Source organism: Leptidea sinapis, chromosome 17, assembly GCF_905404315.1.
Source record: "Leptidea sinapis chromosome 17, ilLepSina1.1, whole genome shotgun sequence".
In the NCBI taxonomy this organism is placed as follows: Eukaryota; Metazoa; Arthropoda; class Insecta; order Lepidoptera; family Pieridae; genus Leptidea; species Leptidea sinapis.
In genome coordinates, this window is record NC_066281.1 from 7,603,684 (window position 1) to 7,628,620 (window position 24,937).

Consider the following 24,937-nt stretch of genomic DNA (forward strand, 5'->3'; position numbering starts at 1 on the left):
TTTGTTTTGTGTTAATCAGTTCATGTGACAGGCTCATATAAAATTTCTGGAAATATAACATAATCAGATAGTTATTGTGTAATATTTATTTGGATCTGTTAAAATAATTTATAACCCGATACTATATCACAGAATAACATTCATTTCAGGCCTTGACGACTGCCGTGTGGTCGGTGATAAAGGCAAAGCGACGATATTTGCAATATCCGGACGGTTTTATGGCGCATTTCTACTCTATCTCCGAGCACCTGCTGCCAGTGCTGGTGTGGGGCTTCCTCGGGCCGCACGAGCGCCTACGGGAGGTTTCCGAAGCCTTCCAGTCAGAAGTGGTGGGCTTCATTAAAGACCTGTTTAGCTTTGAGAAGTCTCGGTACACGAGCATCGAGGACCTGGCTGCGGACGTCATGCAGCACGCCCGTATCCGCGCTGCCAATATCACCGACAAATTGTCCGACCGCAGCTAATGACGTACTGGTACCTACAGACACCGCGCGAGTTGAATGCAGAGTTCAGGAATGCGATAGTGATGTGACCTATTTATAATTGATGACCATAATTATGAGTGTGCCGTTTTTAAACATTGCTTTAAGTTTACTATTTTAACCTAATAATCAAAACTCAATTTTTTGTTCTGCCTTTCAACACACATGTCTAAAACATTTTTCTATCAGTCATTATTAAAATCAAGGGATCCCAACTTTATTATTAACGCGATAACACGATAAGGGACGACTACTGCACAGCACTACACGACAGGCGCACGAGGGAGGCGTGCAGACAGCGGGGGAGACGATCCCGCTGTGTACCTCAGGCCCCGACTGCATTCAACTCGCGCGCTATCTGCACGTTAATGGTCTAGGCACGAGAGCTTAAACAGTAGCGGCAAGACTCGAAAAAAGAAATGTAACAAGGTTAATTAATCATAATCATCAACCCAACATCTTGGCTTGATAAAAAAAGCATTGCGATTTACAAACGCCGATACATTATGTAGAAATAAATCTTCGAGTCGATTTGTTTTATTCCAACGCTTATTTAAACGGACTTACGGTTAAACCGTTCAAAGTCGTGTGTGTTTTATTACGTATTAAGAAGAATTGTAAATCAGTATCAGTAATAGATTCAACTTAACCGAAAATAATTGCTTATTAAGTCATAATAGGGAGTAAAATGTTGCGGTTAGATATTAGTTAAAATATGATCCATGAGCTAAGAGCGGTATAAGACAACTCACTATGATTACTTTAGTTTTTAAGTAGATATCTACTAATTAATATCGTAAAAAAGTATAGTTTTAGTATCCTTAACCACATCTCCCCACATTGTATTAAATGTGCAATCAACTGGAAGTTTTATTGAAATTTACTTTGACTTCTTAAACATAGTGTTTTAATTTTAATATGTTTTCAAATCATTATATAGATTTATCGTTATTAACATTTTGATTTAGTCTCTGCTCTTTTAATGTGTGATTGCAATGCTTGTCTCTTGTAAAATGGGTCCTGGATCCACGCATGGTTCTTGATTATTTAGAGCATGAAACAGCTTAGTAGGTGTGTATTATATTTTAGACAATTCAAAAGGCAAATTGTTACTTTCCCCAAAAGTAACAAAAGGAATCCTACATGCCCTTTCCATTTGTAAAATTGATAAAAACAATTTTAAAAAACTAAACCTTATTGTATTCAAATAAATAATATGCTGGAACAACAATTATGTTGTTTCAGTCAATTTTTGAGCAATTGATGTATGAAAGTGATGATCAATTTCGACGCCCCTCAAACTACTTTGGCTTATGTGGATGGTGGGTAATACGCGTACCTACACATTTTCCTGTAACGGATTACGCTTTATAAGGTCGGCAACGCTCTTGTGATTCCTCTAGTGTTACAAGAGTTACGGTGTTAAATAAAGTTAAAAATAAAATAAAATCATACATGCAAGAAGTCACTGTTGGAAAATTAAAACCTTAAGCTTTCTGATTGGCTTACATATTAAGACAGTTGTGTTTATTTAGTTGAATGCCAATTGAGCCGTGCAATATAGACAAGCATTGAGTAAAGAACAGCTAACAGATAATAATAACAACATAAATAATAGTTATACAGTAGGTAATATATCATTATTCAGTAATGAAATGTTAAAAATATATACCTAATAATCGTAAGAACATTAAGTTATATGACGTTTTTAAACAATCAATCACTTGATTTTGCATTAACTGACAATAATCGACATTCCTTTAATTTTTATCTATAAATGGTTTTAATGAAGACTAGTAACGAGTAATTGATTTTTCATTATATTTGACAATTTATCTTTATTTATAAAACTGTATGAATATCAATTTACTGGTAAGTTTTAAAATATTTTGGCAGCAAATGAAAAAACAAACAAAAACTTAATTAAAAGCATCAATCAGTTGCAAGCAACACATTCTTATTAGTAGTAATGCTAATACTTGCGTCAACAAGGAAACTTCTTACACCTCACACAGAGCAAGATTATGGCAAATTTTGTAAAGGCTAGTACTAGTGAAAAAATCTGTCAATTGGTAAATACTATTAATACCCAGGTCACTGTTAAAATACTTGTTCTAAAAATTAGTTACATTCTTTTAAGATGCATGGAGGCCATTTATGAAATCACAGCGGGAATACTAATATGAACTGTGTCAAAACTATCTTAGGCTTAGCTAGAACGCTTTGTGAGATACTGTCTGCTAACAGACAGACTGACGGACGTATAGCAATCTTGCCTTTTTTGAGATTAGGTATGTTAGGTTTTTTAGATGATGATAGCGTAAAAAAATCCAATACCTAAGTTTAGTATTGTATACAGCGTGAAGCTCCAATCGCGACATTAATATAATAAATACTAGGGTACTGCTAACTAACCGTTGTCATAAAAAATAAATCTTAAAATTAGACTAAATAATTGGAGTGTTGAAATCATAAACAAATTACATATTTATTTTAGAAACAAAATCTAAATAACCTTTTTAAAATTTAATGCGTTATTTTAGCACAACGCTGTATACAAATATGTATGATAACTTCATAGTAGTCTATGTGAAATCAATTCTTCTGTCCGTATATCAATTAGGTGTACCTACGCGTGTATCACAATTATTGTAATCAATGCATACTTATCGTGATTATTTATAAGCTTCCTATATTATATTTACATAGCGTTGTACAGTCTCATGTTAGTGCAGAATAAATTATATTCAAATCTGTTGATGCAGTTTTATTTCCACTGTTGTCATACATTAAATGTTGTTATACATTAAAGAACCAAACCTATTAGTAATTATGAGGTAACATATAACGGTATTTGAAAATGGAACACTCCGAGAGTAAGTTACATTCTTGTGTGAAATTATCATTTGTTTTTACAATGTGGCATCAATTTGAAAAATGTATGGTGGCATTGGAATTAATTTTACTCAAGAAAATATTTGTTCCGTGATTTTTTGTATGATTTTCACCGTGGTTTAAGTTGTGGACTGCTGTTACTTCTTCCAGTTTTAGAATGCAGGTACTCCTAGGATTTTTCAATTTCGACGTTCGTATTTTTAAATTCACTTATTTGGCTTTTTATGTCAGCAATTTCTGACTGTAGACTTAAAAAACGAGTGTCTTGTTCTTCTTTCATTGAAGCCAGCATGCTATTCATGCTTTTCATTTCATGCTGGATGACAGCTTTTATACGTTATCGGATCGGCCGATACGGTACTCGAGTCTAAGTCCGTATCTTCCTTACTTCGCTTCTTTTCGTCTCATATTTACCCATTTAGCCATATAAATTTGCTTATCCTGTTTTCCCGATAAAAAGGCATTTATTTTCTCAAAATTGATTCCTTTAGAATTCTTTTTGATTTTGATGTCATTTCTTATACTACTACCGCTTCGGAAACAAATGGCGCTCTGAGAGAGAAAAATCAGCATTCTTTTTTTGCGCTCTTTTCAATAAAAATATACAATATTGTACAGTCATTTATACTTGAGTCTGACCCATAACATTTGTTTGTCTCTTTGTTGGGAGTGCGTTGTATATTCGGCATTGTAATACGCTCAGCTGGTAGAAATATTGTAGGCACAATAAAATAAACACAACTTATGTTTACAGCACTCGATACACGTCCGTCCGCTACAGCCTAAGTATATATATATATACTTATTCAACAAATTTATGTTCATTTCAAAGTATAACTAACAGTGAAAGCAGTAGCATTAAAAGCAAAAAGAGCCTAAAGTCCTATTAAAAGTTTTAAAGAATCTGCCTTCCATTGACGTACAAATAACAACTAGACTCCCAGTCGCCTATAAGGTTGTTCGAGTGGCGTTGTATATACCGACGTATGTATACATTAACTTGTACAGATAACATTAAAATATTCATTCAAATTAACACCTTATATGGTGGCAGTAATGTTCAAAGTCCATTAGTGTTTACGCTATTAGAAGCTCGGACATGACCACGAGACAAGATCATTTTGTTTATGTATCTAAGTACATAATTAAAATGTAATTATTTGGCAGAATGATTAATAACGTCATGACATAATTTTATGAATTTAAAGGGGCACTTACCTGAAATACGATATCCCATCCTTTTTAATTGTAAATTTGCTATTATTTGGAGTTTTCACTTAGCACTGTCATTGCGTGGCATTGTATTCAAAGCATATATAGACACAGCTGAACGAAAACTCTGCCTAATAGATGCGTTGGCAGACTTTTGAATGTAGATAATATGTGAATATTTACGAGTAACAATGCCATGGTTCGAATTTAAAATATCCCTTCTTATTTTTATGAGATTTAAATTGAATTATCATATGCAATCCTTTGTGACACCACACGGGTCACCTTACTTGTAATCCTGTTCTAGCACTTCTTTATATTCCCTTAAATAAACTGAAAGGGATTTCGGTCTTCGTCGGCTAACAGCGTTTGAGAAGGTCTTAGAAGAGATGTGCTGCAGTCTGGAAAAGGTGTTTCGAAAATTGTTTACGATTTTAGTCGCTTGAGACTTAGTACCTATAGAGGCTGGTTCAGAGTTCCTACTTTGAAAATATTTAATAAGAAAAATTCTTTTTATTTAACTACCATACTTCAGGTGATTTTTTAATTTCACAAAAATTTCTCGAGGGGCCAACATTACACAATAAAACCCTTGCGTTTATAATTATTAACTTTTTTTTGACTTACTCATGTAAACCTTTTAGGTTTTGACGTTTGAGTATTTTTGTCGCGTCACTTTGCATATATTGTTTTTAATTGAAATGATTTGTAAATTGCATTAAAAATAAGAACTTGTAACTCCTAATCTGTTTTGAAAAGAGCAACCTTAGAGTTTCTTGCTCATTCTTCTCTGAGGAGATCTACCTTCCAAATGAGCTTTATGAAAAAAATACACATTTCAAGTGTAATATGATTTACCTATGAAATAAAAATATTTTTGATTTGATTTATAGAGTTTACTATGGTCTAATTAATGAAAGGGCGTGACTGAGCTGAGTGACGATTTTCCTCGCGTGAATGGACTGAGTCTACACGTGAGTGAGCTCGCAGTGTGTCCAGCGCTTTATAAAAGCTAGAATAATAGTTTTTATAACAAGGATCGGGTAAATAAAACTCAAGTTTAGATAATTGAAAAATTTAGTTTACCATAAATTTCAACAACATAGCAGTTGTGGTTTATTAATATAAAACAAAACAAAAAATAACGAAATAATACTTTTTCCGTGAGCACAAAGTAAATATATATTTTCAATACAATAAAACATATACTAATAGTGTATTTTATCATAAAATATGTGCTTCGTGTCCTTTTTTATTAAAATATTTATTTCATAACAGTGGGCTTTGCGCCCTAAAAATATTTAAAAAACTTTAGTAACCAGTGTATGAATATGAGATGTAATATGCTACAAATGTTATTAAAAATATTAAGGCTCTTGACTTTTAAATATATACAGGAAAATTAACAGTCTTTACAATATTATAACCGTCATATTTTCAATACACAAACAATACGAGAAAATCTGGAGAGCGATTTGTGTACACGAAATATAGAAATAAATAATTTATTCGTCCATAATGACAATAAATAAACAAATAGTCTACTTTTTCGCCGACCAGACAGTCAAGTATATAATATAGAGACTTACTTTAATAAAATGAGATATCGAAATCTACTCGACAAGACTAGACTACAGTATGAGTTTACAAACACACTAAGAAATGCATGCATCCTCCTTAAAATAAATGGAATCACTCTATACCAACTTTTGTGTCTATGTCAAATAGACAAACGTCTTCATAATCTGTTTTTAAATCAGAAAGGCACTTTATCATTTATATTTTTTTTCATTAAGGTAGCATAATGTACTAAACCTTATTTTTTAATTCAAAGTATTGTAGACAATGGTTATGTAAACATTGTATAAAGTCAGTTTACTGCATTTACTGCGTTAGTTGATTCGTACTAAAACTACATAGATTATAAGTAATATCAACATAAAATAATTTGGTGAGCTAATACTTTTAGTGAAAGGTAATAAGGCGATAAATTAGTAAACAATAATTAAAAGCAATTATTAATAGTCTAATGACGGACGGGTCTTTACAAGTGATGATTGAAGCACCTGCCCTACGCTACTTTATAATGCATACTCAATGACTTTCTATACATATTATAGATAAATCACGTCGTATAAAAAAAAAGCCGAAATATGGAACATACCACAAAATACACCAAAATAAGCTTCGACTAAAATCTATATATTGCCGCATTTAATCCAGTTGTTTAAAATTGTAGGTATTGGTCAATAAACAGCAATGAGAACATTCATTCAGTTCAGTTTACGTATGATAATATAAAACCCGGTTCGGACAGTGACAGTTGACACACGACTAAGAAAAGTGTCATACATTGTTATCAATCACTATGTAGGTATTCGTTTTCAACTTTTTGCCCTGTATGCTAATAAACAGTGTTAAAACGCATCTAACGTGATTGACAATGAATGTGTCAATGACCAAAAATTTAAGTTGCTAACGTTCTCGTGTATACAGTATAGTACAGGTATTATCTGATTGCAAAGAAGAAATTATAAGTTGGCGCAAACGATTCCACTGTTGACAAATGTGTTCCATTTGTAACGTGAAATTGTGTACTTTGTACAAGTAGGTACGATTTGATTTTATACAAGCGGGCAGGTGCATAAAGATAGATTATAGACCACACACACTTATTACTTTCAACATCTGGACAAAATTCAGTAGAAGAGTCCAACGAAAATGAGGGTAATTAGAAAAAAAAATGTATGTTTTGTCATTTGAATACTTTTTGCATTTATAAATCACCCCGCGTGGGCTTCGTGGAAGCTTGACCTACACCATATTTTAACAAGTAATAAGCGTGTGTGGTAGTCGTGTTTTATTCTGGTTCGGGCGAGTCAGGTGCGTCCACCGCGATGGTGGTGGCGGCTGCTGCTCGGACTTTCTTCAGATAGCTGCTGCTGTCGAACTCCAAGCAAGTCTGTCGATTTCAATCATACCCTATACTTAATTAATATGGCTTAGAATTAAGTTAACTTATTCAGATAAGATGTACATAGATTAATTAACTCAGTTCTTCTACCGTAAAAAGTTTTGAGATACATGTAATACCAAATCAGTCAATTTATTTAGTCCCTAATACTTAATGTTTCTTCTGTCTTAAGTTATTACATGTTTGCTAACCTGACAACATCTTATAGTGACCATATAATATATCATATAAAATAAAATAAAAAATATATTATCAGCTCACTAATAATATGTAGATTTTGTTATAATTTTTGTATTTAAAAGGGCTCAGTTTTCCGCCTAATTGAATAAAGTTTATTTGAATTTGACTTATTTGATATAGGTAATATTACCATCGTGATTTTAATTTTTTTAAAAGAGATTTGAGGAAAATTAAAACCACGATGTTGATTGGTTTTGATGGTCAAGAGATCTGATAATAAAAAGTTACGATCCAATTCTCGTAATTGTGGTCGCAATACACATATTATATGGAATACAAAGTTCACGCAGATATGGAAAATATCTGTATTTTCCATATCAAATGGTATACTTACTATATAATAATTAAATGGTAATACTGTAAACTAAAAATATTGAAAAGTTTCACATCGCAAAAAGCAGTATTGGAAAGTTTGGCAGTGTGAGATTAATATAAATATTCAACTAAATTAGGTAATTTAATAACTTAACTGCTGTTAGAAAGATTTGATATTTACAAAATATAAGGTACCATGTAGCAACGAAGATTTATTTCTGTGGAAAGATCTCGAGATCTTAGATAAACGCAATGTAACAATTATAATATTTGGGTAGCGTCCAGATACCTTCCAAGGATCTGATATATCGACAGGAATATATCAATACTGACCGCGAAGGAATCAAACGAATTAAAATTGTCAATACCTATACCTACATGTCGATTCCATTGATTATATAATGGGTGATTTAGCATTGATACAGTTTTTTTTGTAGGGAATACCACAAAAACCTTTTTTTTTGTTAGCTAATGACTGGCTGCTCGCATTTCGTGCGATTAAATTTCAACAAGCAAAAATCCTTTGCAGGTAGGGACATAATAATACCTAACAGGTTGGTTTGGATTCCTTGATTAAATATTTTTATCGATTTGACTAAATGCACTTTTGCATAGATTTTTTTTTATGGAATAGGAGGACAAACGAGCGTACGGGTCACCTGGTGTTAAGTGATCACCGCCGCCCACATTCTCTTGCAACACCAGAGGAATCACAAGAGCGTTGCCGGCCTTTAAGGAAGGTGTACGCGCTTTTTTTGAAGGTACCCATGTCGCATCGTCCCGGAAACACCGCACAAGGAAGCTCATTCCACAGCTTTGCAGTACGAGGGAGAAAGCTTCTTGAAAACCGCACTGTGGAGGACCGCCACACATCCAGATGGTGGGGATGATATCCTAACTTGTGGCGTGTCGTGCGATGGTGAAATTCGGCGGCAGGAATCAGATTAAACAGCTCTTCCGAACACTCCCCGTGATAAATGCGGTAGAAGACACACAATGAAGCGACGTCTCTACGCAACGCCAAGTGATCCAGCCGTTCACAGAGCACTGAGTCCCCGACAATTCGAGCTGCTCTACGTTGCACGCGGTCAAATGGATCGAGCAGATACTGGGGTGCACCAGACCAGAGATGACAGCAATACTCCATGTGTGGCCGGACCTGCGCTTTGTAGAGCGCTAGAATGTGGGCCGGCTTGAAGTATTGCCGTGCTCTATTGATGACGCCCAGCTTCTTCGAAGCCAGTTTGGCTTTGCCCTCCAGATGGCCACGGAATTGGCAATTGCTCGAGATTTCGAGACCCAGTATTCCGATACCAGGCGCGGCTTTAAGAGAAGTGTTCTCGAAGAGCGGTGATACGACAAATGGGGTTTTTTTTGTGGTAAACTCGCAAACTTGAGTCTTCTGGGGGTTAAATTGGACAAGGTTCAATTTACCCCATTCCGCGACCTTCTCGAGAGAGGACTCGATAGAAGACACAAGTTTCTCCCGGCACTGGTCGACGATTTCCCGAGAGAGACCTGCATGGCCCGTGTATACGGCATCACCAGTGCTGTCATCTGCATAGCAATGCATATTGGAGGTGTCCAACATATCATTGATATGCAGAAGAAACAGCGTAGGAGATAGCACACAGCCTTGGGGCACTCCAGCATTCACAGGCTTCGGGTTCGAGCAATATCCGTCGACAACGACCTGTATGCTACGCCCAGTGAGGAAGCTGGAGGTCCACTTGCACAAGCTCTCGGGAAGCCCAAATGATGGAAGTTTTGAGAGGAGCGCCTTGTGCCATACACGATCAAAGGCCTTCGCTATATCCAGACCAACTGCCAGGCCTTCCCCCTTCCGCCGCCCATCTATGTGTTAGGTATACCAGAAGATCACCTGCCGACCGTCCATGGCGAAAGCCGTACTGTCGGTCGTTGATCAACTGGTGACCCTCTAGGTAAACTAAAAGCTGGTGGCTAATTATGCTCTCCATGATTTTGGAGAGCAGGGAGGTGATAGCAATAGGCCTGTAGTTCGCCGGATCCGAACTGTCTCCTTTTTTTTGGATCGGATGGACAAGGGCCGACTTCCATGAGTCAGGGACTACGCCTTTGGAATAAGAGTGCCGGAATAAACGCGTTAGCACCGGCGTCAACTCAGGGGCACACGTTCTAAGCACGATTGGAGAAATGCCATCCGGCCCGCTCGACTTCCTGACGTCCAACGAAAACGGAGCTCGCCTAACAGTTTTCTGTCTGAACTGTACTTCAGGCATAGAGCTCTGACACCGCGGGATGGTCGGCGGTGTTTTTCCGTTGTCGTCAAGAGTGGAGTTGGAGGCGAAAAGAGCGCACAGGAGCTCGGCTTTCTCTTTTGCCGCTTGGGCCAGGGTGTCATTCCTCATGTGCAACGGCGGCATGGACGGCTGGTTGAAGTTACCAAGAGCAGCTTTCGACAACAACCAGAACTTGCGTGTTCCGGTCGGGTAACTGGAAAGCTGCTCGCCGATTTTGACGACGTGCTTAGACTTCGCACGGGCGATTTGCCGCTTAAAAATCTAGAGGCACGGTTACATTTCCTCTTAAGAACTTTGCAGTTCGGATCCTTTGTGCCCAGCGCCGCAACCCAAGTCGATACGCCTGTTTTTTGCAGTCAGATGCTGCTTTAACTGACGCATCGAACCAGGGCTGTGATCTGCCACCGATCGGTACTACAGAGCTTGGTATAAAAATATCCATGCCCTGCAGTATCACATCGCCTACTGCAATGGCGCAGGCACTAGGATCATCCGAAGGGAAACAAACCTTGCCCCAAGGGTAGGATGCAAAAAAGGAACGCATCCTATCCCAATCTGCTGACTGGTAGTGCCAAACGCGGCGGGTCGCTGGTGGTCTGCGACGTTGGCGTCGGATAGGCACTACACTCCTGACCAGGCAATGGTCGGACGTTCCGAGAGGGGCGTCGACAAAGACCTGGTAACTATCGGGATGTGTAGTCAGCAGAAGATCTAATAATGACGGCATGTGGCTATCCACATCCGGGAGCCGCGTTGGCGACTCAACCAATTGGGACAGACCATACGCCAATGCAAAATTATGCACAGATCGCCCTGCGTAGTCTGTGGTACGTGATCCAAGCCATTCGGCATTGTGCCCGTTGAAATCACCCAAGACCATAAACATAGCGGCACTAGGCCGCTACTTCACGCCGGTATTCTGTGCGAGTGTGGTAATTAACCCGGACGAGTCTGGCCCGATTGTGCTGACGTCATAAGACGGCAGCGTGACTCTCTAAAAAGCCCTTAGTCGCCTCTTACGACACCCATGGGCCTGGGACTCCCCTATTCTTTTTACGCCCCGGGGAAAGTACAGGGCATTACAAAATCATAAAAATGCAGCCATGTGAATATTATGATACATAACATATGGGGGTACGTAGGGATTTCCCAAAGTCATTAGAAACAATCTTGTATAATGATTTATAATGCCCAGCATTATCGTTACCAATAAACAATAATAAAATACTTTGAAATATATATAAAAAAAATCTAGCCGTTTAAAGTGGGTCAAAATCGCGCCCAAAGAAGTCGTTTACAAACATACAAACATACAGGTGAAGCTAAGCGTATAATATAGACACGGTTATCTAATCACTCTGGGAAATCCTTTTATCCAAACATAAATAAAACCCTGTATTAGACAGCCCACATATCCCAGTGGTTAGTTGCGTTATTAGTTGTGAATTCAACATGTGTCGTGCCAGACATAGATGGTTGTGAATAGGAAAGCAAATAGTAAGCAAAGACAAGATGCATTTAAAAGTTTTATATTCGAAATAACAGACAATGACAAGAATAGAATAATGAACACTGGTAATTTGTACAACACGTTCTAAACATAACAGTGAACACGTAAACAAAATATAAGCATTATATTGATAACAAATACATCGGAGGACAAAACAGCCCTCTACCTGCATTGGCCTCCTCAGCCTCGCACGCACCCGTTCTGAGCAGCGTAAAAGTCACCATCTTAATTACTGTCTACTAAACTCGTAAACGTTTTCTAAATACTAAGCGTAAAAATTTATCAACAATCAACAGAGAATACAATATCTAATAATACTAGCATAAAAAATCAATCACATTTCACGAGAATTTACATTCAGTCATTTATTTATAATTAGGTTTTATACATCAACATCAGTCATATAAAGCAATTCTACATTAAATTTTTAACATCAGTCAACGAGGATTTTATAATTCAATTATATTTTACCAGTCTTACTGCAGTCCAACTTACTCGTCTAAATAATCAGTTCTTGTATAATATATTTTTATTATTGGCTAATCTAACTTGTACTGTTCGACTAGAATTTATCATCAATCAGAGGATCAGAAATTAGGAAGAACATTCGCACACCCCATGCGTTAAATAAACGTGCAATATTGATATTATGATGGTGCAACATTATAAGCAGTTTTAGAAGAATAAAGATTCGCTCGAGCCACACTTCGCTCGCGGATAAGTTAGTCTAGGCTGCCTCTTTAGGAGCCAGAAAACTGCATCCCAAAACTACCGAGTGATTATTGGAACATTTACTACATGAAATGGCCAAATAATAACACTCCTCGAGCGAGTCTCTATTGAAAGCGCGGGTAAAGCACTGGAGTGCGCAGTTCTCGGGTCCAGCGGAGAGTGTGACGCGAGGAGATGGGAGGGGCCGGCCGCGCCGCTAGCTGGGCCCGACGTCCGGCTCCGGCTGGGAAAGGAAACGTTGCACACGCATCGGGATTAAGGATAGGGGACAGCGAGAACACGCGTCGCGCCCTCGCCCGCGGCCCTCAGTAGAAGTTGCGGCACAGCAGCGCGGCCAGGTAGTTGGGGTGGTGCAGCGGGGGCCACACGCGGAAGGGCAGCAGGCGGGGGGGGCGCGGCGCGGGGCCCGTTACCTTGCGAGCCAGCTCCGGCGGGAACGAGCCCAGCCCGGCCGGCGGCAGCTTGCTGAGCGGCGAGTCGGCCAGCCGCACCAGCGACTCGTACGAGTACGACTGCCGCGCGCCTCCTGCACACAACCAACGGTCACGTGGACGCCGACGCCGGCCAGATTATGGCTACCACATCGGCGCCTATTTCTGCCGTGAAGCAGTTATGTGTAAGCATTATTGTGTTTTTGTCTGAAGGGCGCCGTCACTGGCCAAATGAGACTTAATATCTTATGTCTCAAGGTGACGAGCGCAATTATTGTGCTGCTCAGAATTTTTGGGTTTTGCAAGAATCCCGAGCGGCACTGCATTGTAATGGTCAGGGCAGGGACATTAAAAACTGAAACTGGTCAGTATCTCAATGTAAGTACTATAACGATAAATACTGTTAGTAGACACGTGTTAATGCATGATCATTGATCATATTATATAACAATACCATATCTCGTGATTATTCATCATGACAAATAGTTATACTAACTGGTTAACTTATATTGATAACTAACCCTTTAAATACAGATAGCGCGCGAGTTGAATGCAGTCGGACCTGAGGTAAACTGCGGGGGCATATCCCCCCACCTTCTGCTCGCCTGTCGTGTAGTGTTGTGTCGTACTTGACAGTTATCGTACGCTTACCATGTTATCACGTTTAATAATTTAGTTAGTAGTTAGTTTGTTATTATTGAAGTGAAACTTCTATAGGCGCGCATGAGGGTAAAATTTTTACAAATTAATCGAAATAGCGCGTCACGGAAATTTGAGACGTTTTTCTTCAAGAAGAAGAGGTTTTTGTTCAAAGGAGAGATCGATTGACACCGATTGAGGAAGAGTATTTCTTACTTCGGACTTCCAGCCTTGTATCGTGCAGATTTTTTTTAAATCCAAGAACTTCCAAAAGTTATTATTTCAACATTATGGATATCGTATCCGAGGTTCTCGAGGGTGCAGAGAGAACAAATTTGGGATCATTTTTGAAATCCAAGATGGCCGCCGCGCAAAATTTATGATTTTAACAATATGGATATCAAATCTGAGGTTCTCGAGTGTGCAGAAAACAAATTTGGGACCATTTTTTAAATCCAAGATGGCCGCCGCGCAAAATGATTTAAACAATATGAATATCGAATCCGAGGTTCTTCAGGGTGTAAAAACAAATTTGGGATCATTTTTTAAATCCAAGATGGCCGCCGCGCAAATTTATGATTTAAACAATATGGATATCAAATCCGAGGTTCGAGAGGATGCAGAGAACGAATTGGGATCATTTTTTAAACCCAAGATGTATATTTTTTATGTAGTACAGTCAAATCGGAGCTTGTTAGGGGAATAAATATTATGACTGTTCATTGTTAGTACATTTATAAATATTTAATATACGTTCACAAAAATCATCACCTTTTTGCTCTTAATAGGTAGTGATTTTCATTATTATAACACTAGAAATAAGAGATCGCTAGTAACTACAAGATAGCCGCCGCGCAAATTTACTATTTCACCAATATGGATATCGAACCCCAGCTTCTCGAGAGTGCAGAGAATGAATTTGAGATCGTTTGAGAAATCCAAGATGGCCGCCGCGCAGAAATATGATTTCAACAATATGGCTATCGAATCTGAGGTTCTCGAGGCTGCAGAGAACGTATTTGGAATCATTTTTGAAATCCAAGATGGCTGCCGCGCAAATTTATGATTTCAACAATATGAATATTTAATCCGAGGTTCTCGAGGGTGCAGAGAATGAATTTGGGATCAGTTTTGAAATCCAAGATGGCCGCCGCGGAAATTTATGATTTCAACAATATGGATATCGAATCCGAGGTTCTCGAGGGTGCAGAGAAAAAACAATCATTTTTAAATCCAGTGTCTATATGTGCCAATAAAGTGTCACGAAAATGTGTGACGTAAAAACGTCACACATTTTCGTGAATAAAAATTCAAGAAGAGGAAGAGGGAGATTGAGATCGATTGAGATAGAGCGAGAAAGGGCGAACGTAGCATGAAGGACATGGCAAGTAAAACAACTTCACTACTAACGTTGTACCATGCAGATTTAGCGCGCGGCCGCGAGTAATTAGAACATTTTTCCTACTAGAGTTATATCGTACAGGTTCAACGCGCAGCCGCGAAAACGTAGAACATCTTCCCCACTAGCGTTGTATAGCGCAGGTTTAGGTTTAGTAAGTAGAAAATCTTATAATTTCTAATATTGACAAAAATATTTGGTTTAGAAAACAGATTAGGATAATTCATATAAATAATAAAAAATGAGATTTAAAAATTAGTTATCCAAAGAACTTTCACTTTTGTCATGTCTATTTTGTAAACAACATTTTTTTTTTCGTAGAATTTACAACAAATACTTGACAGTTAGCTTAGCTGAAGTTGCAATTTGTTATTTTTTTTTATTTTAATAATGACAAGTTCCGTTCCAAAAAATACGAGTTTTTTTGATCGCCAAGTAAGAGAAATTACCAAAAATGTTTTAGATGTGTGTTGTAGAAAGTCAGGACAAAAATTTGAGAGTTAATTATTAATTTTAAAAATGAACTTAAAGCATTGTTTGACACACTCATGATTATGGTCATCAATTATAATTAGATCACAGCACTATCGTATTACTGAGCTCTGCATTCAACTCGCGCGATATCTGTAGTTAGTCAGTCAAAAAAAAGTTTAGTTTAATAATCAAACAAGAAAAACATGCCCAAAACATTACGAAAATTATTAGGAAGTGGTACTACAGTCGAAGTGGTACTGCTAACAAATAATAACAAGACAAATAACTTACAATGACAACAAATGGTAAATTAACAACAGTAAAAAAGCAAATGAAATCTATGAAGCAAGGTATGAATTCGATGTGTCCAAGTTTTGATGCCAATTCGCAATGATCTGTAATTTGCAGATAGGTCTGTATATTTGAACAAAAATCATAAAAATGGTCATATGTTCATAAATGACTAAGATCTGCGATGATAAAAGTTTTAAATTATTCAACGTTTCCATCAAATTAATTAATCTGGTCGGAAAACAGGGGAGGCTTTTGCCCAGCAGTGGGATCCGTTAGGCTAATACAAAAAACCTAGATTGCCGAATTATTTCCAGAAGTTTAACAATAGACAACGACATTCTTTTCTTGTAAATGGGTGCGAATAATTACATAATAAAATTAATTAAAATTTATAAAGAAGAAATTATGGAGGATTTCTAACACAATTTAATCCGTTTACTCCATTTTTATTATTTTAACAATGTAATCCACCCGCACGTATTCCAACTAAACAAAAACAGCCGCCAAAATGAACAGTGCTACAGTTTAGATTGACCACGCAGCGCAATATATAGCGCGCTAAAACCCTTTGATGTACCGACTCCCAAGCGATAACGCACAAGCAGCCCGAATGTTCGGGACGACAGCCGTAGCCGGTCATATCTGCGTGCTCGTGGCGTTGCACAGGTGCGGCCCCAGCATTATTGACGTCATGGAATGCAGTAAGTACCCCTATAAACTGTACAGTCGATCATCAGCTTATTAGATTTTTATTTCTTCCAGATTTGTTTCAGACATTATTATTGATATTCCGCCAGCGCACGTTCATCCAATAATAAGAACTAACATTACGATTGTTCCGCTTTTGAGTACTTTTTTGTTTTACCTGTAAATTACCATTTTTCAAACTAACTTGACGAATTACATTAATGTTTTTAGGGTGATATCTCGTTTATTTGGTTCGTTCGGTTGGGCACTTATTGGTAGGGGAAAAATCTTAAGGCTTCGCGTCATCGACGTGCTCATGACTGGCGCACGCGTTTAATAAATAATTAATAAAATAAATATATTTAGTAAGACACTTTTTGGATGGGTAAAATCTAATGAGTTCTCGACACCGAAATGTTTGCAGAGTATTCATATAGTGTGCGTGTGATAACAGTAGACTCACCCTGGTGCTTGTCGGTGGAGGTTGCGCGCGAGAAGCGAGGCCGGCGCGGCAGCGAGTCATCGAGCCCGCGCCCGTCCGCTGCGCACACACACATACTGCTGCTACGTACACCGACACGGCACACGCACACAACTACGCGCACTCGCTCCACCAATCATGAACAACTATACTCTGACTCATTGACGCTTCACCGATCACTTGTGTAACTAAAGCTTATCATTATTCTAAAATCTGTATAATATTATGCAAAAATATCCCCAAGTCCTTATTTTCGTATTTCGTATCAAATTCAACAATCAAATCAATTTTGAATTCGATTTTTAACAACGTGCGTTTTTTAGTCTAACTGACGAGTTAGGATTAATTTTGTCCCCTCAAATGTGATTTGCATAATTAAGAAGGGATGTTATTCTTAGTAGATGACTGTGTGAGTTAATTGTATTGACATCATTATCAGCTAGCAGCAAACATATATGGATAGTACAACTTCTGTCTGAACTAACCATTGTGCTGCTAATGTATCGATCCTACCCAATATGACAGTCATAATGTGACACAAACTATACTAAATGATTTGTACATACTTATACTCGCGTGAATTAATGAATAGATTAAGAAAATTCTAAATGGTATTAGATTCCGTATAGTTGCTCATGATAATATTTTACATCAATGAAAAAATAAGTACACATCCATAAAACACGTTACTCAGAATGTCAAAATGCTTGCTATAAGAATATACCAAGTTTATTGAAGATTTCTTTTATAGCTTAATAAAAATAAACCTTGTCATTTTTAATTGCGTACGTGTTCCATGGACTCTATATGATTTTATAGGCAGGTGAAAGTATTTGAATAATGTTCAAAAACCAGTATAATTTGGAAAAACACACTGCCACAACCATGGATCGACGTGTTAATATATAAATATAGAATCAAAAACAATGACAACAATTATGAAATAATATGGCCGAAAGGAAAACCAAAAAAAGTATTCTAAAAATATATTAAATAGTGCTTCCATTTTTTGTAAGATGTAACACTCTTTCATAATATAATAAATAAATGTAATCAATGACTCGCATAAAATAAAGATAAACTTATAACCAAATTACACATTTCATATTTGTTGCATATATCATAGAAATTGCTAATGCTAAGAATATAACTATCAATATTTTAAATTAAATGAAAATACTTGATACAAACTCAATATGCTTATGTCCGTCTCTAATTTTCTTATTATTTCTTTGATTTAAAAAACCTTCATGCATTTAGTAAGTAGCAAGTCCAAAAAAACCTGAATGTTACTGTGCCCATCATGGTTTTGTGTCATGTCAAATTTTAGTAATGTAAAGATTATAATACTAACTAAATGTTTTATAAAACTATAAAATAAGGTTCGTGTCAATTAAGCAGAACACAAAAGAACGCTAATACAAGTTCGATGCATTGAATGTAAAAAACCAATTCTGTCAAAAATTGTCAGAAACATGGTTTGTGCTTTAAATAACTAGGAAGACATTTTCTATCCTGAAAAGTTTGACAAACCTACTAGAAATAATAATATCTTGGAATCTTCATCATTGTAATGAAGTAAATTCTCTCAGCAGTAGCACAGTGATCCCCAAGTATGTGTCTCATAGACCGTTCTGCTGCTCCGCGAGGGTTAACAGCCTATCGCTTTCAGCATCGTTGCGAGAAGTGTCATTTTGATAGACAACGCTGATGCACCCGCTGAAATGTGTGTCTCAGTGATCGTCGAGCTGCTCTGTGACAGTGTCACTACAGTGCCTGAGTATGTGCCAGACTAACCGACTGTTCGGCCACAGTGAACACCTCGTCATATTCAACAGCATTGAGTGCTGTGTGAGTATGCTACTCTTACTGACCGTTCTGCTGCTCCGCCATAGTAAACACCTCGTCGTCGTCAGCACCGTTGAGCGCTGCGTCGTCTCTCAGCAGCAAGGCGGCTGCCGGTCGCTGCGACAGAGTGAAGAAGTCGCCGGAGCCAGCACCCATAGCCTCTAGAGCGCCTGCGCTCTCGAAGTACTCATCCAGCACTAATTTTGCCGTCTACATGTTACAATAAGCATTATTAAAAGCAGCTCTTCCTATCAATAAACTGAAATGGGTACAAAATATCATATACAATTCCTGGAAGTAAATATAATTAATTATTAATAAAGTTTATCTTTTGGCGCGTTAGGGAAAAAATAACAGAGTGAAGTTAGTGGGTCAATTTGTATCATAATTCAGCTACCATATAATGTAAGCCTCATGTAACACATATAAAAAGGCATAAAAGGCATTTATTTTCTCAAAATTCTTTAGAATTCTTTTTGATGTCATTTCTTATACTACTAGATACTACTACCGCTTCGGAAACAAATGGCGCTCTGAGAGAGAAGAAGCGGCGCAAGAAACTCTCCCAGCATTCTTTTTTTTGCGCTCTTTTCAATAAAAATATACAATATTGTACAGTTGCTATAAAATAATCACAATCTAGTCCCAGGCTGTCCGATCATTTCTATATTCAGCAGTGGAGTAATAGGATTTACGACAGAGCCATTTTTTTATAAAACATTTAAATTTATTTATAGATAATGCCTGAACAGTGGCTGGGACTTTATTGTAGAAGTGTATACATTTACCCTTAAAGCTATTATGTATCTTATGAAGCCTACTAGAATTAGTTACCAGCAATCCCTTATTTCTAGTGTTATAATAATGAAAATCACTATCACTATATGTTTACTGAACCAAAACCAATGGACGAGAATTGAATAAATTTCAATATGTATAAGATGTAAAATAAAAACATTTCTTTCTAATAATATAAAAATAATTTAATGCTATCTTGATCAAAATTATCTAACAAAATTATGCAGTACAATAATATTTTCACTGGTTGTATTCATTCCTTTGCTATGACAAAATTGTTCATTCTACACACGTAAAATAGCATGAGGAATAAACTTTTTAAGGTATTTTGTTTTGTTACACTGGTGAAGTACATAACTTCTTGCGTGCGTATATAAGTACTTCAGTACACAAACTTGTTTAATGATAATCAGCAAAATTTATCATCACAAGGTACTCATTGAAATACTCGTTTATGTGTTAAATGTAATAATATCAAAATATCTCGTCACCTTTACAAGATCCAAATTATTGCCAGTGATCTTAATGGAATGTTGACCAAACATAACAGTATACTTGTACTCTCCCAGCGCGGCGTCGTTAGTGGAGAAACTATGAAGTAAGGCTCTCGCATTGTTGTGTGGTGATTTCTGAAAGATAATACTATTTACAAAACAGGGCAAATGTGACAAGAACATTGTAGTGCAAACATTGTAACTGACATATGAAAGATCCTTTAGAGATTCTTATTGAACATAAGATACATTTTCAATAATAGATCATAAGCTACTTACATTAGTATTTGTTATTTATGTAACTGTTGTGTAATAAGGGGTATTAAAACAAGAATTTGGGTTCATGATCATCATATACGAGGCAAAGCCGAGTGTGATAATAGTATCACATGAGTGTTTTAATACCTAATTATCAACAGTTGAATACAAGATTTTATCTACACCCATTATATGAATCCTGAATGTAGATAAAAGCTATTTAAGCCCACCTCGGGACAATAGGGGCAGTTATGTTCTAAGGTAGTAAGCAAATACAATGTTGCTTCTAAAGCTAATATTGGTTAAATTAATTACTATTTTAAATTATGTTAGTTTAGTTTTATATATATATAGTTTATACGAAATTTTAGGATTTTTAATTATTTAATAATAAAAAACAATTAATATACGAAATAGGTATCATATTTGAAATCGCTTATGAAATGCTCACATAATACCTTTATTTATTTACGGTGTGTGTGGATGATGCAGCTACTGTACTCAATAACTTTTGTATTCATTTACATTTACTTTTTTGACTTACTCGTGTAAGACATTGACTTTTTGACGTTTGAGTATGTTTGTTGCATCATTTTACATATTATATTGTAATTGAAATTATTTGTAAATCGATGGAAATGTAAATCTTGATATAAAAGAGTGGCAATGAGTTTCTTGCTACTTCCTCTCCTTAGCTCAACCCTTTACGAAGTAGCGGTAGATTCTATAAGAAAATAATTTTTTGACATTCATATATATCATTTCCGTGACCTACATGAATAAAGTTATTTTGATTTGATTTGAAAAACAATAGAGGTCCTTAAATTTGAACAAAAAATTAACATTCAATTATATATGGTATATGGGTACACTAATACCTCTCTAGGCCTAATAGCCTCATCAGAGCCATTGGAGTCCAGGGAGGCGCTGGAAGTTCCAAGCCCTCCTTCCATTGCATCGTCGAGCCGAACCGGGGACGCGTTGCGGCGAATGGTGTCTCCAATCAAGTGCTTGGCGTGGCTGCGGACAAATCAAATCAAAATCACTTTATTCATGCAGGTCATGGACATTTGATACAACACTGCTTTATGATTCTATCGATTGCGAGGGACGCGATTACTGATCCATGGGTCATGCTCGTGAACGGGCGCTGCTTGTTGTTGCTTGGGATTTTGATATTATAAGTGATTCGTTTGAATGTATAATTGCTCTTGTAAATGATCAAGGTGCACCACCACCGCATATTCCGCGGTGCGAGTCATACATGCCTAAGAAAGATGAACGCTCGGATCCGTCCAACGACCGCCCCATTGCCATCACCTCCATTTTCTCCAAAGTAATGGAGTCGATCATCAACCACCATCTCTTGGTATACCTTCAGGAGCAACTGCGTTATAGGTGTTGGGAATAATGTCGATGCATTTAACTATATTTTTATTGTTGATTTGAATAACAGGCAGTCGTGAGGGATTGAAAAATATCAGATTCGCAGTTCTTTAAGAGTCCACACTGCGAATTACTGACAGACGACGACCTGCAGGACCCGCTCTTTTCGGATTCGAGACTCGCATCGTTCATAAATTTGGCTAATAAATTTAGATTAATAAATCCCAGAAGTGAGGGATATCTCTTTAAAAATAACAAACTGTTTAGATTGACATCTCAAGCCAATTTCCTAATATGCAATTATTAGGGTTGAGCTGGTTATTAACTGTATAGTAGATCCTGTAGATGGAGCCACAACCTGAGAGTTGAACAAAACATAATTAATAATTTACGAACCATGCGTCGTTTGGCTCAGTTGGTAAGAGCGGTCGGACGGAACCTGATAGGCGCGGTTCCGAGTCCCGCATTGTCCGTAAACATTGGTACAAATTAAATTTCTATAGCCATAGTAGTAGTTACACATAGCCTATCAATTATAGGTCAGTTACTTAACATAATTACATAGTAATATTTATCAAGATCCTTCAAGTTTTCAGATATTATTACAGTCAGATAACCAAAATGTTGAAATATTGTAGAATTGGTGTCACTCAGACATAAAACATATATTTATTACGAAATATCACAAAAGATGTAATTACACACAGAGATATAATAATACATACTTGACATTTTCTTCATTTGGGCCCGTAATTTGCACCAAACGTTCTTTTGCCCCCGGACTCACTGAAATTTTTATTGAACTTTTAATTAATATTCTTAATTCCGTATTGCCCAGTATATTGTATTAGTTTTGTTATCATAAGCTTTAAGCTTGTGTTCTCATGGTGCGTGAGTTTTAATCGAAAGTTAATTTCTTACATAAACATTAATTGTATGAACTTGATATAGATAAAGCAAGGAATTGAAGGTAGGTAGGTAAAGTTCCAATACACCATGCTCAAGCATTGATCATCCTGAATTCCACCACCGTGCATTCATACCTCTCTGAAACGAAATAATCGTATCACTTAGTTCTTCGATCATGTGCACCCTTCTGCCCTTGATACCCATCACTGGAAACCCAAAATGTCACTTTCAGACTACTTAACTATTTATTTATAAACTCATACAAAATTACAAGGACTACTTAACTATTTATTTATAAACTCATACAAAATTACAATTACTTACAAATTAAGTCAAACTCAATTAACATTGAGTTTGACTTAATTTGTAAAAAAGGTTTGATTCAATCAACATGCAAAAGCTACTCACAGATCTAGTAACATCAAATCCTTAGACATGCTTCAGCATATAACTTTAAAAATAATGGCCACCCTTAACTCAATCAATGAAAAAATAACTAAAAATCTATTTCACTTCATTCAAATAAAAATAATATATAAATTAATATTGAATCAAAAAATTCACACAATTATATATCAGCATTTACAGAAATAAAAAAAAAACAATACCTTTTCCAGAATCAGCATTTCTTATGACTACTTCATCTTTAGAATAGTTCTTTCCGGGTATCTTAGTTGGTTTGGGAAACTTTCCTGAGGGCTTAATAACTTCACCTGGACCCAGCAAAGTCTGTGGCTCGGCAGGCGCAGCCAGTGTTGGAGACACCGAGCCACCAGAACCGGCACCCTCCATTGTAGGCACTAATAGTGGCTGTAATTATCATATTGTTCTTCATTAAGTATAATTATTATGAATTGTTGGTAACTTTGAAAGGGCAAAAAGTTTGAATAAGAAAGGCTTTATAGAAAGCTGAAGTTTTCTGCAATAATTAAATATATATGAATATTTAATGTATTTTACAAATTATTATAATCATAAGTTTTATGTACCTCTGCATGTGTGCCACGGTGTCTGTAATATTGACTCATGTAATCTGACCCTTGCCATTGCTTGGCACGCAATTCTATTAATTCCAACAAATGAAGACGAGTTTTCTTGTCAAGTCGCTCATCTTGAGAACCATTGCGGAAAACAACAAAGTAGCTAAAAAAAATGAAATAACATATCTTTTTTTGCGCTTTAATACATACACATAATTAAAAAAACCATTCATAAATTACCGGTCTAGAAAGTCTTTATACAAGGACTCAAGCTGAGCTCCATATAATTTCAAATTGGAATACATAGTTGAAACATTGCTTTGAAGTACTCTGTCAAAATTCCCCTGCATCATTTGATATGCAACTGCCTCAGTTAATACTATTAGATCATCAACTGAAATAATGATGTAAAATGTGATATAGGAACTTCTGAACTGATACAATGTTAGAAAAAATTGTTTGAAGTAAATCTTATAAGAATCTTACCAGAATTTATTTTTACATCTAAAACCGAATTTCGGTTGAGTGCAGAGCTTGTAGTTGATTTCAGGGGCCTGGGAACTTCTAGTTTTTTAACTGTGCGGGTCATTTTCGTTAGAGTCGACATGGTGCTGAAAGATATAAAAAAAAGTTTAAATTAAACCATAAATAGAAAACTGTAACAAAGTCATGCATAATATGTAGGTACTTGGTGATGAATACTGAAATTTTAAGTGTAATGATTCGTGTGTAACCTTGCCATAATTTATTCATATTTAGTGAAACAATGAACAGGAACCACCAGTACCGAAAAAATTGTTAACTCACTCATCCATGGCGATTGCACTTTAATGCAATAAACACACACAAACCACTAATAAGCTATAACGTATAAAGTGAAAGTGATGACAAAGATCCTAGCGAATAAATTCGGAACAAATCCAATACGTGTTCATTACTCGTAAAAATTGGTTATTCTTGTAAAATAAAACTAATAGGTGAAAAAATTTTGACTTTCTGGAAGATGTGATATTTAGCTCAAAGATACAGATATAGACAAAACAATTGAAGACTATGGAACTCTATGAAAATAGAAAATAAACATAAAAACTCACCTGGCTACGCCATTTAATTCGCAATAAATATAAATTCTTTTTCCTAATTTCGCAGTCAATTCAAACTTCAAAGTCACTTGACAGTTGACACAACAGACACATGTTGGCTCATTGCTAGTGTTG

The 24,937-nt window shown here is 36.5% G+C and overlaps 2 protein-coding genes across 10 annotated transcripts in view; one reads left to right on the plus strand and one right to left on the minus strand.

Moving 5' to 3' along the window:
* Nucleotides 1-3,240, plus strand: part of LOC126969137 (mitoguardin) — a 95,884-nt gene extending 92,644 nt beyond the window's left edge. For both annotated transcript variants that reach the window (XM_050814449.1, XM_050814450.1), the window contains one exon: nt 150-3,240. In XM_050814449.1, coding sequence (XP_050670406.1) covers nt 150-464 — 315 coding nt within the window. In that variant the 3' untranslated portion in view covers nt 465-3,240. The remainder of the gene's footprint in view (nt 1-149) is intronic.
* A 2,408-nt stretch (nt 3,241-5,648) lies between these two features.
* LOC126969144 (eukaryotic translation initiation factor 4E-binding protein Mextli) lies at nt 5,649-24,926 on the minus strand. 8 transcript variants are annotated; one of them, XR_007730360.1, is made up of 14 exons: nt 24,528-24,722; nt 24,207-24,331; nt 23,961-24,114; nt 23,730-23,883; nt 23,349-23,550; nt 22,875-22,946; nt 22,557-22,617; nt 21,324-21,465; nt 20,185-20,322; nt 18,922-19,105; nt 17,030-17,107; nt 13,056-13,168; nt 12,077-12,865; nt 5,649-7,551 (listed from the first exon to the last, which is right to left on the minus strand). XR_007730360.1 is itself a non-coding variant. In XM_050814460.1 (13 exons), the coding sequence occupies exons 2-13, from the start codon at nt 24,325-24,327 to the stop codon at nt 7,450-7,452; spliced, it is 1,521 nt and encodes a 506-aa protein (XP_050670417.1). In that variant the 5' UTR covers nt 24,328-24,331; nt 24,815-24,926; the 3' UTR covers nt 5,649-7,449. The 8 variants fall into 8 exon arrangements, 7 of the variants coding, with proteins under 7 accessions (XP_050670417.1, XP_050670416.1, XP_050670418.1 ...); XM_050814460.1 differs by lacking the exons at nt 12,077-12,865; nt 24,528-24,722 and adding an exon at nt 24,815-24,926; XM_050814459.1 differs by lacking the exon at nt 12,077-12,865.
* Nucleotides 24,927-24,937: the final 11 nt, after the last annotated feature.

Bases quoted from the DNA above. Each gene is read 5' to 3' on its own strand.
- LOC126969144 (XM_050814459.1), bottom strand. The intron at 23,551-23,729 runs GTACATAAAACT...TGATAATTACAG, and splicing joins ACCGTGGCACACATGCAGAG to CCACTATTAGTGCCTACAAT. The intron at 20,323-21,323 runs GTATTAGTGTAC...ATTATCTTTCAG, and splicing joins AGGCTATTAGGCCTAGAGAG to AAATCACCACACAACAATGC.